Source organism: Pagrus pagrus (genome assembly GCF_965226575.1).
Source record: "Pagrus pagrus genome assembly, chromosome: 22".
NCBI classification, from domain to species: domain Eukaryota; kingdom Metazoa; phylum Chordata; class Actinopteri; order Spariformes; family Sparidae; genus Pagrus; species Pagrus pagrus.
This window is the reverse complement of record NC_140204.1, coordinates 24,328,605-24,342,310: the sequence shown is the minus strand read 5'-3', so window position 1 is coordinate 24,342,310 and position 13,706 is coordinate 24,328,605. Positions and strand designations below refer to the sequence as shown.

General features: G+C 41.5%; 1 protein-coding gene and 1 long non-coding RNA gene across 3 annotated transcripts; one reads left to right on the top strand and one right to left on the bottom strand.

Annotated features, from left to right (window-relative positions):
* Positions 1 to 1,277: 1,277 nt before the first annotated feature.
* LOC311252144 lies at positions 1,278 to 4,604 on the bottom strand. The gene is made up of 3 exons (XR_014621495.1): positions 4,515 to 4,604; positions 4,240 to 4,320; positions 1,278 to 3,745 (listed from the first exon to the last, which is right to left on the bottom strand). It is a non-coding gene; the product is annotated as an uncharacterized lncRNA (long non-coding RNA).
* Positions 4,605 to 5,269: 665 nt separating this feature from the next.
* Positions 5,270 to 9,731, top strand: LOC311252143 (uncharacterized protein). 2 transcript variants are annotated; one of them, XM_084345034.1, is made up of 8 exons: positions 5,270 to 5,393; positions 5,765 to 5,889; positions 6,123 to 6,488; positions 6,671 to 6,920; positions 7,007 to 7,230; positions 7,429 to 7,576; positions 7,699 to 7,808; positions 8,236 to 8,437. In XM_084345034.1, exons 1-8 carry the CDS (start codon positions 5,354 to 5,356, stop codon positions 8,287 to 8,289), a joined length of 1,317 nt encoding a protein of 438 aa, XP_084201160.1. In that variant the 5' UTR covers positions 5,270 to 5,353; the 3' UTR covers positions 8,290 to 8,437. The 2 variants fall into 2 exon arrangements, with proteins under 2 accessions (XP_084201160.1, XP_084201159.1); XM_084345033.1 differs by lacking the exon at positions 8,236 to 8,437 and adding an exon at positions 9,016 to 9,731 and having other exon boundaries at positions 5,274 to 5,393.
* Positions 9,732 to 13,706: the final 3,975 nt, after the last annotated feature.

Below are 13,706 nucleotides of genomic sequence, written 5' to 3'. Positions count from 1 at the left end.
ACCCCTGGCTTCCCCACCATCTGACACGCATGGCAACAACGGCAGAATCTCTTCACATCCTTGCAATACTAGGCCAAAAGAAATGACCACAAATTTTGTCCATAGTTTTCTTGGCACCCGGGTGCCCACCAAGCACTGACTCACGAGCTAGTCTCAACACCTCCTTTCTGTAACACTGGGGCAAAACCACTTGTTCAAGGGTGGCCCAGTGCGCATCTGCCGGTCTAGTAGGGGGTCTCCATTTCCTACAGAGCACACCATTTCAAAGGAGATAGCACTTAGGCGCTTCTTTAGCTTCCTGCTTTGTCACTGCCAGTCTTAGTGCATGCTGTAACGAAGAGTCCTCCCACTGCTTGCGCACCAGTGTCTCGCAGTTCAGAGGTACCTCCTCAGTTCCTAAGCTCAGCGCCTGCCCCTCACTCTCAGCCCCCTCACCAGTGCCTCCTCGGGGATCCACTCCTTCCTGCCCCTGATCTCCCACAACACTGTTCACTGGGTCTCCCTCAACAGCTGTAACTGATGATTGTAAACTGTTATTCCACTGGTTGAGCAGGGAGTCAGACAGGTCATTCACCATAGGATCCATGGGCACTCGCTGCACCTTAGTTTCCTCAATTCTCTTATAGCCTGCGCACGGGTAACCACACAGGCGGTGAAAACCTCAGGAAACTCTGACTCCAACTCCCTAGTCTCAGGAGGATCAACAGGACATTCAGACACCTCAGGCGAAACCCTAACTCCGGCCACATCATTACCCATTAGCAAGTCTATGGTTTTAAATGGGAGGTCTGGTGCTTCCGCCACCAGCACAAATCTAGTTACCAACCCAGACCGTAAGCAGAGGCAATGTATTGGTAGCCACTCATAACCACCTCCTACTCCTAGCACCGCAGTGAACTGTCCTGTAAAGCTTGAGCTGCACTGCAAAAAAGGAATTTCAAGAAAGTAAAAAAAGCCTTGTAACAAGAAAATAAGTCTTATTTTTTGTCCAAAAAGAATATTAATCTTGTCAAGCATGTTTTACGTTAGAAAAAATGTCTCATTTTAAGAAAGTATGCCTTACTTTTTCTTGATAAGATATTCTAGCTAATTTTGAGCTAGAATGAACCAGAAACAGAGTATAAAAATGTTTTACGATAAAACCCAGTGGGGCAACAAGATTATTTGCCTTATTTTAAGAATAAGACCATTTAAACAACGTCTCAATTTAAGAATGCCATGAAACAAGGACAATTAAAGGTTTTTATTATTATTATTTTCATTACAGGAACCTGCTGCTTCATATCTAACATATTAAGATGACAGCAGACTGGTCTATACAACACAATCTACAACATAATACAAATAATCATGTTGGATGAAAACTGCATGGCCCACAAACAAAACAAAATGACCAAAAATGGCCAAAATGAAATGACCCTTGACTCAATTGCATCCTGCATCACAAAGTAGAAAAGACCATGCTTATGCAGCATCAGCATTTCACTGCTAATTGATTGTTCATTTGAAGAAAAAAGAATCATGAAACAACAAAAACAAAAACAATGGTCAAGAAGCACAGTTTGTCTATGAGAGGCAAACACATTAAGTGTGCCTTTTACAGTCTATCAGACGAGGCTCTGTGTAGCCCAAGCACATCTCCCAGATAATATTTTGTAGGGACATATGTCACATCCTTGTGAGTATAACTGTAATATGGAGTGAAATCTACCAGATTATCAGATGTTATGAGTTCAGTTGCTTGTGCCATGTTTGGAATCTCTATTGTATATGCCATGTAATTTCTATCATAGCGAACAGTAGTATGCTGCTGCAACTCAAAACAATATAACGATGAGTTAATTACATAGATATTGCTCACAAGTCCGAACTCAGGCAAATCATTGGAATTAACAGCAGTTACAAGTAATGTTTTCTCCCGTATATATTTATTACCATTTAGATTAATCCATTTAACAGACACTGCATTGTTTATGTCATCATTCCCAAGGAAAGCCTTTGCTTTTTCTTTCAAATACGACATGTTGCGTATTTCTGAAGTTGGTCCCAATGCACACTCGTTAGAAAAAATTGGGTGTTCAGAATGACTTACATTTTGACAACATTCATACATTTGATTATGCCTTATTAAAGACTTGCAAACATTTCGAAAATTTAGTTTTGAGGCCCACTGTTTGAAAAAACAATGTTTTGATTCAAATCTCATGCACATGTGACGGACCATTGGTCCCAGGAGTTTTATCTGCGATGGAGCATGAATCAAATAATGTTGTTTTGGGGTAATGTTGTTATCAGGGAAAACACTTTTCATATGTTTTAAATGCTGTTCAATTAGTCTTTTCAACTTGTTAATTGTCTGTAGACCAATGACAGGAGCAAACAAAATTTTAACAATTTCTATGAGTTCAAGAATTATTTTGTAGTATTCAGTATCTTTAGCTGTATCAATAAGAAATGGCAATATTTTTAGTAGAACAATCATTTGGCCTGAGGATTGCTTCAATTTACTATCACTTGAAGCTAATGTGCTGTAAGCTATAGGGCTTGGTTTGTCTCTGACATCAAGTGGAGAGTAGGGAAATCCAGTTAATGCGCTATTGACGACATCCAAGTCTAGTTGACCTAAAAGAACTAACTGTTTTAACACAGACTTTATTTCTAATGGAGCAATGCCTTCAAGAATTATATGCATCATATCCTGAGGTGTTTGTTCGATCAGGTTAAAGGCTGGAAATTGTACCAGCTTGCTCCTTCTGTTAATGCCAAACGTAGTCTTTAAACTGTTTCTAAGATACTCAGTATTTGCCCTCTCAATGTCATCACACTGTCGAACATGTCTTTCTAGTGTCCTTAGCTCAAAGTTGCCTTCGTCAAAATACATTTGCATGTCCTCAAACGAACATTCACACTGCCGGCACTTACTATAGGCGAAACCAACACCCTCTTTAAATCCACAAAGCTCATGTTGTGCTAAGGTGTCTCCACATATCGAAACTAATGCTCCAAATATTTTACGTTCACCATTCGCAGTTTGAATATTAACACCATCATATAGCATTTCTAGGTCCTCATACAACCTGCCCAAAATTCCATCCACTCCACATTCAGACAACTCCCTCTTCTTGGCAATAGCAAGTAGACGGATTGCAGCGAGTTTTGATCTATATTTTGGATTAATGTTTCCTAAGGTATAGTAAACCATTAGCAACTTATTCTTGGAAGCATGAGAACCAAGTGGGTTGCAGATTTCAATGTCATCAGAGTAAATGATTATCTGTAAAGCAGAAGGCCGGGCTGAAAATAAAGGGTGGGATTTCATGAGCTCTCCATCTATGATGTCATACAGATAGCCACTTCTGTATTTTTGCGGCTGATCTATCATTTCTAAAACTTTTGGATGGGACAATAACTGTTCTAAACTGTTAATCAGAGGTACATAATGAAAACATTTGGTTACTGTGGAGAGGACCCTTTTTGTCCCTTTTTTCTTCAAGCAGGCCGTATACCCAACAGAAACCTCCTCTGACTCCACAAAATTGAAATTTTCCTTTATCACATTGTCCTGCCTGTATGTTGTTGCAACAGAGGAAAATGGATCCTCAATCCGGTCAAATACTGCCATCGCTTCCTTTTCAAGTTCACTTCCTTGATGTTGCTGGAATACAGTTTGTAGCTGACTCCTCAGATTAGTCACCAACAGAGCTTGATATTGCTGCATTGCTGCCAAGACATCATTCACACCTCTCTGAAAAACAGGCAAGAAAAGAAGAGAAAATTAAATCCAAACAGTCTAGTTTTAAAATTATTAGCATACAATCTCTTTTATAAGGAATATGAATATAAATAAGAGTAACATCAACACAATGATGCTTTTCAATTAATTTACAGGACATTAAAAGTAAATTCAAAATATGAAGTTATCATAACTAGATAGCAGAGAGCAAGGCATTATTAAATATCAAGTCTCATGGATAGATTCAAGTTAAGTTGCAGCTAAGGGAGACTAATAAGGTAACTGTGAACTGACTTGATTTTTTTTTCATCACACAATATTTTAAACTACAGGCACCAGCCCAGATGTGCAAAATTCAGTGAGTGAGAGGTTGACCTATGCATAGTACAGTTCAAAACAAGAGCACTCAACATTACCACTTCAGATCTACTAATTTCCAAGCTTGGACTTATACAGATAATCAACAGAGCCACAGATGGCCTAATTGTAGTTGTATGTAGACAAACCTGTGAAAGATGGTGTTTTTCTCTTGCAGTCAACATAATAGCAGTAGCTTGTCTGCTCAGAGTGTTACACCTCAGATCATCCTTTAAAAAAAGAAAAGAAAAGAAAAAGAAAATTAAACGTATAATAAAACACACTGTTGTCACACACGGATATGCTGTCATAAAAAAATAACATTTTATGACAATTCAGTTGAGATTTATTTTGGAATTGTGAGAAAAATGATGATAGGATTTAGCTGGTTGTAGTTGTGTACTGAAGGAAACAACAAACTTACCTCTGACTGACATGCAGAAGAGTCCACAGCAGGACATGACACAACAGTCACTGCATCTTGCACCCTGTTTTCCACCACTGCTTCCTCCGTTGGATGCTCTCTGTTTTCCACCGTCGCATCACCTGGCCTGTATGCCCACACGTTTCGGTCCACTGCTGGTGAAGCTTCACGGCTTGAGGTCGCTGTTGTCCCCTCTCTCGGCGAGTTGCTGCTGCCACTTTCCAGGTGTTCATGGTGGTTTCTTCGAATGTGATACCACAGTGAGTTGTAGACGCGATACTCTTTGGTGCATCCATCAATTCCACAAACAACGCGAAAATCTGGACTGCGACTGTGAGCAGTGTTGATATGACTCAATAAAGACTTGAGAGTGAGAGCCACAAACACAAAACAAATAACACAGCGCCAAATCATTTTCCCGTTTTTAGCCTGCTTTAACTAGCTGCCAAGTCCGACCACCTTTGCCGCTGAACCGAAGATGACCTGGTGATACATCACGTGATAAAGGTACGTACCATTATTCCGTGTCTCATAACGGCAGAAACGACTTTCCATTTATAAATTATCCCGTAAATGTGACTCGATTTTAATAATTATAAAGTCATATGAACTTATTTAGATAAATATAGTTGGTATAAATGCAAAATAAATGTATTTAGCCTGAGCGTCCACCCCCGCACCCTCTTGGAAGATGGTACAATCCACCCTGTCGCGCTTTTTTTTTTTTTCTCTCTCTCCCACTTGGAGGAGTCCGTTAATTTGAAACGCACAGCTACTCGGAGGTCACCTGCCGCAGCTCTAAATTCATTGTTGATTGAGGATATTAAAATCAAAAAAATATGGACAAACTGGACGAGGTTGCAATTGCCACACTCAAAGGTATGCTACAAGGGTTACTTTTATGTTGTGCTGGTGTTATATTTAATGTAGTTAGTTAACCTAGCTTAACAGTTGTGGATTTGCGGCTAATGGGCTAAAGTTTAACTAGCCTAAACTACATTTAAAAAAACAGGCTGGCCTTGCATGATTTCCATCTAGAAATAGGTTTAGCCTAATTAAGCTTTGAGACCAGTATTTTTTTTTAATATCAAGGGCTGTAAATGCTGAAAATGTAACTGCACATGCCCAGGCCGAACCGGAGCCGTAGGCCTCCCCTCCCCCCACCCTTGTGGATTCCCGGCTAATGGGCTAAAGTTTAGCCGCTAAACTACATGTTTCTTGGCCCTGACTGTCACTTTTCTATATTCCAGCTGCTAATATTGGAGAAGACTTGTTCCTCTCGCTTTCCCGAGACGACATCAAAGACCTCTTTCCTGGTCCTGAAAATTTCTTGAGGCGCAGGGCTATATGGCTTGTTGTAAATAAAGATGAAAAGGTCAGTATTTCACAGTATAAGCTGCTGTTTAACAGTACCACACTTTTCCAATATCACAGTCATTGTTTTAGACATTTCTGCTTTGAGTCCCTTTCAACAGTGGATATAAAATAAAAAAGTGATTTTTTTTCAAGTTTTTTTTAGTTCCCAAAATGATAATGCATGTTTATTAAACTAACAAGTAGGAACATTCTATGAGTTACTCAATAAATGTTTGTGTAAATGTGTTTTAGGTGGATACTGCTGCTGAAATTCAGCAGTCACCCCCCACTGGCGCCAGTGACCTTTCAAACGAGGAGGCCAATACTTCTAAATTTCTGACTATGTCCAACCCAGAATACATAGTCTTCACAGACAGTGAGCTTGAACAGGTGCGATGCTCCTACTTTGAGCAGAAACGGCTGGGGACTGAGGACAATGTAACCTTGTCCAAGGAGCTCTTCTGCCGACTGATAAGAAACACTATGACTAATATGATCTCCATCGCAAGAGCCGCAGAGGACTCCAGATACCCCACCAGACATGAGGTGAATGCCATGGCAAAGCGATTGGTGGAGTACTATCCAATGATAAAAGACAGGTCATCAAACAGTGAGTGGGTGAGTAGATTTTTGTCACTTTTGCTTGTTGCTGATATTATGTTAATACTGAGACTTAGATAATTTCTATACAGTGCTAAATCAGACAGAAAGTTCAAATGGAGCTAAACATTACCAAAAGCTGTAATTACAGTATAAGAAAGCTTCATCTTTTTTGAATGTTTGCTATGTATGCCTTGCAGGAGCATGTTGCCAAAAAGCTCAGGAAGAGACTCTCAAATGTCAGAAGTCCAAGGAAGGCCAAAGGTCCTCCTTCAAAGAAACCACGACAAGAAGTCAGTTTAGACATTTCAACTACTGACTATGATGGAGATTCCAGTGCATCCACCGTTATTCTGGAACGGTCACCTGTTAGTCCCATGGGCATCCCAGTACAGCGGTCACCTAGAACCAGCACCCCAGCACAGAACCGGGACAGCAGTGATGAAGAAAGTATGTATTGTGTTACGTAAATATAATTTGTTAGTTTGGAAATCTCATGTCCCCTTTCCACCATAACGTCCCTGTAATGTCTTCAGCTTGTTCAGTTGACGTCATGGACAGCCAGAAAATCCAAGCAAGACACTACAAGACCCTCCAAGAAATGTACAAGTCAAAAAAGCCAAACAAAGCTGCTGTAACTCATTTGCTGAACCTGGAATTTGAGTCTCGAAGACGCTTCATCACCTCTGATGTTTTAAAGGAGCAAGACAGAGCAACAAAGATTCTAGAGGCCTACCCTTGTTTCAGAGAACTGGATCACGTAAGTAATGTTGGTCCCACTTCGTTCACATTTTCAGCTCTTCTAAGGACTCAGTTTAGCATGACATAATTAGCATAATGTTTATATATCTTGCACATTATAGATTTTTAGTCTATTAGATTTTAGTCATCAGAATGTAAGACAATAACTTTTTTTCAGTAATTTTTCTTTCTTTATATGAATTTTACTATTTTTCAGGTGCTGGATGAGCTGCAGCGTATACTCCAACCGACCAACTCCCAGTACATATCAGAGGTCCAGAACAGATGGGCAACCTTCTTCTCCAAGGTCCAGTTTTATGGCGTCATGAAGAAGGCAATGAAGCCTCCTAAATCTTTGAATGGAGGTGAAGTCACAATACATTGACTTGCTAATTTTATATAATAATGTCTTTTAATTATTTATGTAATTTTGTGTTACAGTTACTTATGGTACCACCTTGTTTTGTGCTTTTTTTCATTAAACCAGTGGAGCATATCACAGCTGTCTTCAGAGCCCTGCCACTGCTCTTTCCATCCAGCACTATGCCACCGAAGAAACTGGGCTCAAGCAGCGAGGCTCTTTTCCATGTCCTTGCGGTGAGATTTACAGACTTACTGAAACATTTCATAATATATGTTCCAGTTTTTCAGGCATACATTTTATATTAGGTTTAGTACATTTTAGATAAACTTTTATCATTTCAAAAGGTCTAAAGGGGAAGTCTGTACTTAAAGCGAAATTCCGGCGTAAGTGTAAACCATGGTCAAACACACCGTAACACCGAGTTAGACCCCCCCTCAATTTGCCCGACCGCTACATTCACGAGATCCACCAACTTCAGCAAATACCGCAATATCGCCACACACGGCGCTCTCCGGATCCACTGTCTGACCGCAACCAAAACGCCACCATTTGCCCAAAATAATGCTCAGAACTGCACCAAATGTCATCAATAGTACACACAGGGTCCCAGCACGTAGTACGAGTTGTCAAACATCTGCTAGCTTTGCCTGTTTTCTTTAGCAAGGAGACCAGATACAACTCACCTACTTCTCCTCCGGAGCCGCTGGTTGGTGAGGAAGCCCTGACGAGTCGATCACCGAGTGCACCGGCAAAAAACGTAAATTTAAAAATGCTCATTTGCGCCTATATCGTGGCCAGCACTCGATAATAATAGTTATAAAGTGATATGCAAGATAAAAAAAAAAACAAACTCTGATTGTATTTCCACGAGGTAATTGTTGATTGAGCTGCGGAACTCTCGGTGATCGACTCGTCAGGGCTTCCTCACCAACAAGCTGCTCCAGCAAGAGAAGTAGGTGAGTTGTATCTGGTCTCCTTGCTAAAGAAAACAGGCAAAGCTAGCAGATGTTTGACAACTCGTACTACGTGCTGGGACCCTGTGTGTACTATTGATGACATTTGGTGCAGTTCTGAGCATTATTTTGGGCAAATGGTGGCGTTTTGGTTGCGGTCAGACAGTGGATCCGGAGAGCGCCGTGTGTGGCGATATTGCGGTATTTGCTGAAGTTGGTGGATCTCGTGAATGTAGCGGTCGGGCAAATTGATCTCTCGAGGGGGGGTCTAACTGGTGTTACGGTGTGTTTGACCATGGTTTACACTTACGCCGGAATTTCGCTTTAATTTATTACTAACTTTGTTGGAACTTGCAGTGCTGAATGCTGAGGGATTACTCTAAGTGTTTTAAAGTACAATATGATTTCACTAATGTTCTATTCCAGGTCAAAGTTTATGTTATTTGTAATGCTTTTCTAATCTTCTTGATTGTTTTTTGTCATCTAGACTTCTGAGGATCCTGATGGTTTCATGCGGCAGCGACCCCTGTCTTCTCCGGTTCTGCTCATTTCTGAGGACAACTGCATGATCGCCATTGGAAACACACCAGTGACCACCTTCACCATGGACAGACTTAATGAGGGACTTCTCTACCTCATGGCATATTACTATGCCCTGCACATGACCTACCCAAAGTGCATTTCTACACTACTGTCAGTACTGCAGACCGAGGTACTTCAGGATTCAATTCATGAGCAGGATTTGACCCACCACTACAAAAAAGCGATTGGTGAGTGGAAGTCATTCAGTGAGTGAGTCACTTTGTTTGTCACTCTGCCCCACCCTGCCTGATGTAAGAATTTCAAAGAAAGTTGATGTTCTGTTTAAAGAAAATGTTCATCACAGTTAGACACATTGTTTTTGAGATTGAAATCCTTTCCTGTGGGATATTATGCTGCAAAGCAGCTGCAACATGATGTTTAGTTGCAATGGTATGCTGCTACTGCTGTATTATTATTTTGATAGAGAAGTTCAAATCAAAACTGGCTTTTCAATCTGTTTGATTATGATGGATCTGGAATGTGTAAGTGAAGTGCTCCTTTTTTTGATGTTGAATTGAGCAATTGTGTTGCAAAGTTAATAAAAAAAAATTAATGAGAAAGTTTTGGTATCTTGATTTAAGACAACATCACTTATATTTGTTATGCTGTTTTAAGAAATTATGTCTTATTTTAACTACTTTTCTGCTCTATCAATCCCAGATTAAGACGTAATTTCTTAAATTTAATGTAGTGAAGAGACTTAAATTCTAATTTTGAGTAATTTTATCTTACATTAGTGTTTTTTCATTGCTTGTTTTAGAAGAATTTGGATTAATTTAAGATTTTCTGTCTAGTTTAAAATCTCATTTTAGTCTTTCTGAGCTAAGAAATTTGGTCTTATTTTAAGAATTCTTGTCAAGCAAAAAAAGCTTACCCCATTGGCAGATTTTTTTGCTTGATACAAGATAATTTGATTGAATATAAGAATATTTTACTTATTTCTAGAAGGGCTGTTTTTGCAGTGTGGGCAGGTCAACAACCCCTTTCCTGATTAGCGTTTGCTTAGCCCCAGTGTCTCTCAGGATAGAAATGGGCACAGATAATCCCTCACCTGAGTCAGACAGGGAACCCACAGAAACAAATCCCTCATAACCTCGCAACTCCTCCTCAGGCCTCTGCTCCACAGACACAAGACCTACAGGCTTAGCTGCACTATACCTGTTAGCCAAACGAGGGCACTGAGTTTTCTTGTGACCCACCTCGTGACACCAAAAGCAATGTAGCTCTCCGAATTGCTGGTTAGGGACCTGAGCTGGCTCTCTCAGCTGAGCTGAACGCGGGAAACTACTCCTCTCAGTCACAGGGGGGCGCCAGTTTCCGCCCTCACTCTGCCTCGGAGATCGCTCCTCCCCTCTGTCCTCAAAACTCTTCCTCCTGCTGACCATGGCTGAGGCACCCCCATGAGCCACCTCATAGCTATCTGCTAGCTCGGCTGCACGCCTGGGCGTTGACACATCACGCTCGTTCAAATAAACTTCCACCTCCTTGGGAACACTTAGCTTAAATTGCTCCAAGAGGACCTGGGGCCTCATGTACTAAGACTTGCGTGGATTTCCTACTGAAACATGGCGTACGCTAGAATCCAGAAACTATCGTACACACAAAAACAATCAGATGTATCAAAGTGTGCGTACGCATCGATCCAAGCACTTTTCCTTTGTACATCCCAATCAACGTGGAAATGAGTGTGCTAAACTCCTCCCTGTCCACGCCCTCATTTAAATATGCAAATTAATTTAAATAGGGCCTGCACCAGGGATTCCCCTCTCTGCACCATCAGATTTACACCATGAATAAAGGGAAGAAGCGCAACTTCACCGAGTCTGAGCTCGAAACGCTATTAAATGAAGTCGAGACGCGAAGATCTGTATTATTTAGTAGCCTCTCGTCAGGGATAAACACCAAAAAAAAAAAAATGTGAGTGGGAGCGTGTGTGTGAGGCTGTGAACGCTGTGGGGTCGGAGCAGCGCACACTCACTGAAATAAAAAAATAAAAATGGTCCGACGTGAAGGTGGAGGTGAAGAGGAGGATTTCGGCCCAACGCCGAAGCGTGACCGCAACGGGCGGGGGGACAGGAGGGGAGGAACTGACCCCCTTTGATCAGAGAGTGGCGGCTATTGTGGGTGACACAGCTCGAACCGGAGTTGTGGGGGCCCATGAAGGCGACACAGATCATCCCCAAGGTAAATGTGTTAAACTCAGAAATGTTGTCATTATATACTGGTCGTACAATAGGCTGCTCACATTACACATGCTCATGCGTAAAGCAATTGCCCTCTCCACCACTGCCCGAGTTCGGGAATGGAGGTCGTTGTACCTCCTCTCTTGTTCGGTGCCGGAGTTAGTGAGAGGGGTCAACAGCCACGTTCTCAGGGGGTAGCCACGGTCCCCTGGAGTCAAATGAAGGAAGAATACAACATGTGAAATAGATTTAGTTTCCTTTGCTCATGTACCACTTGATTGAATCACTTACTTTTAAAAAAAATGTATATAATATATATGAGTGCTGCCGTTAGTGGGAAACAAACAGAAGGACGAAACAACTTAATTACAAGGATTGACAAGACGGATCGCACTTATATTAATGACTGCAGAAGTGCGCCGTGGCTACTGCAGTGTGACATTTCCAACTTTACACACGCATTTATTGACACAAATACTGAACACAAGGAGACAACAAAGGGCTTGTTAGATAGCTCTATCACTCTATTTTCACCAGGGAAAAACAAATGCACATATTTGAATGCACGTGCCCAAATGGGCATTATGCTAGTTTACATTTGGGGCGCAATTAAATGGATACATTATTTACTCACCGAGAAGCCACCCATCGCGCACCGTGCCAGCCTCCAGCCTGTTACCAACTATGCTATTGGTAAGAATGAACGAGCCATGCGTTGAACCAGGCCACCTTGCCACGATGTTGGTGAGCTGCATTTGCGCATCACATATTATTTGAACATTAATTGAATGAAAATGTTTCCTGTTGACGAAAACAAATTCATCCTGTGATGGCGCTTTTATAGCAACATGTGTGCAGTCAATAGCTCCGATTACATTAGGGAAGCCGGCTCTTGCTGCAAATTGCGCTTTAATGTTGGCCTGTTCAACAGCATTGTATGGGAATTTGATGTACCTGGATGACATTCTTAGAATCCCGTCCCACACAGCTGGCATGGCTCGGGTCAGAGTGGACTGGCACACTCCTGACCGGTTCCCTCTGGAAGGCTCCTGTTGCCAGAAACCCCAGAGTGGGTTAGAGTTCTCACGTCTGATGTTACCATTTGCGATGTCTTCTAACAAGGCTGCCATTGTTAATGCCATTTTTTCATCACTTTGCACATGCTTTTATATCCATCCATATGATTGCAAACACGTGTGTGTTAATTGTCCATTAATGTGTCTCTGATGTGCACATTACTCTGAGGACTAATTGTTTTCACATAATTAACAGTTTCCCAGCATCACCTCAAAGTGTCGCCAAAGGAACAATAGCTGTAGAAACGTGCGTACGCCAGCCATGAAGCTGGCATGGGGCACCGCACATTTCCACGGTCATTTCACTTTTGATACATCTGACCGTTGGCGTGGACATGACGTATGCCACGTTTTTGTGCATACGCAACATTGATACATGAGGCCCCTGATCCCAAAGCTTCAGGTAGTCAAAAGCCTCACATGCCTTGATCCAGCGGTCAAAAATCACCTCCTGTCCCCGCCATAAATCCAGATAAGAATCACCCTGCTGTCTTCTGAGCTGCCTGAACTGCCTTCTATATGCCTCTGGAACACTTCCATAAGCCTCCAAAACAGCTTTTCTGAGTGCATCATATTCCAGGGGGCGAGTAGTTGAAAACGCTTTTCTGGTCCGAGTTTGATTCATGATAAATCCATGGTATATTACTGAGATGATCAATCGGTCTTCCTGTCGGCGTGAAGAGCAGTAGCTAATGGTGCCTTGTTGTAGGCCTAATGTTGGATGGTTGTCATGTTAATATGCTGCTTGACTCAGCAATAAAAAGGATTTGAAATTATTTTTCTGCCTTTAATTCTTTGTAGAAGTGTCTGAAAGGCTCAAAAGCAGCCATTTGTTCAAAAAAAATAAGTAAATATGTAGATATATTACTTAAATTAATAAAATTTTAAAACTTTATAAAAAATAAAAAAAATCGGCCGATTAATCGGTTATCAGATTTTTTCCCCCCTAATAATCGGTATCGGCATCGGCCCCAAAAAATCCATATCGGTCGGGCCCTACTCTCTATGAGCCCTTTCCTTTTCCTTGTCCTGGAATTCTCGCAGTTGTCTCTCCTTCTTATCTGCCATTTCCCTCCCTCTCTCTGTTTCCTCTCTATCTGTTCTGTCCATATTTCCTCCAGCCCCAACTCTGTTATCAACCGAGATGCAATTTGTAGCTTCTTCATACCATCCTCCAACGAAACATCCTCTTCCTCGGCTAACGCTATCAGCTGCTCTTTCTTCAGCCTTCTGAACTGTTCTTGGGTCAGGTCAGCAACCATCAACCATGTCCGATGCCATTACAACGGGTCAGAGGAAAAAACACACACCCAAAAAAAAAGATTTTTTACTGATGA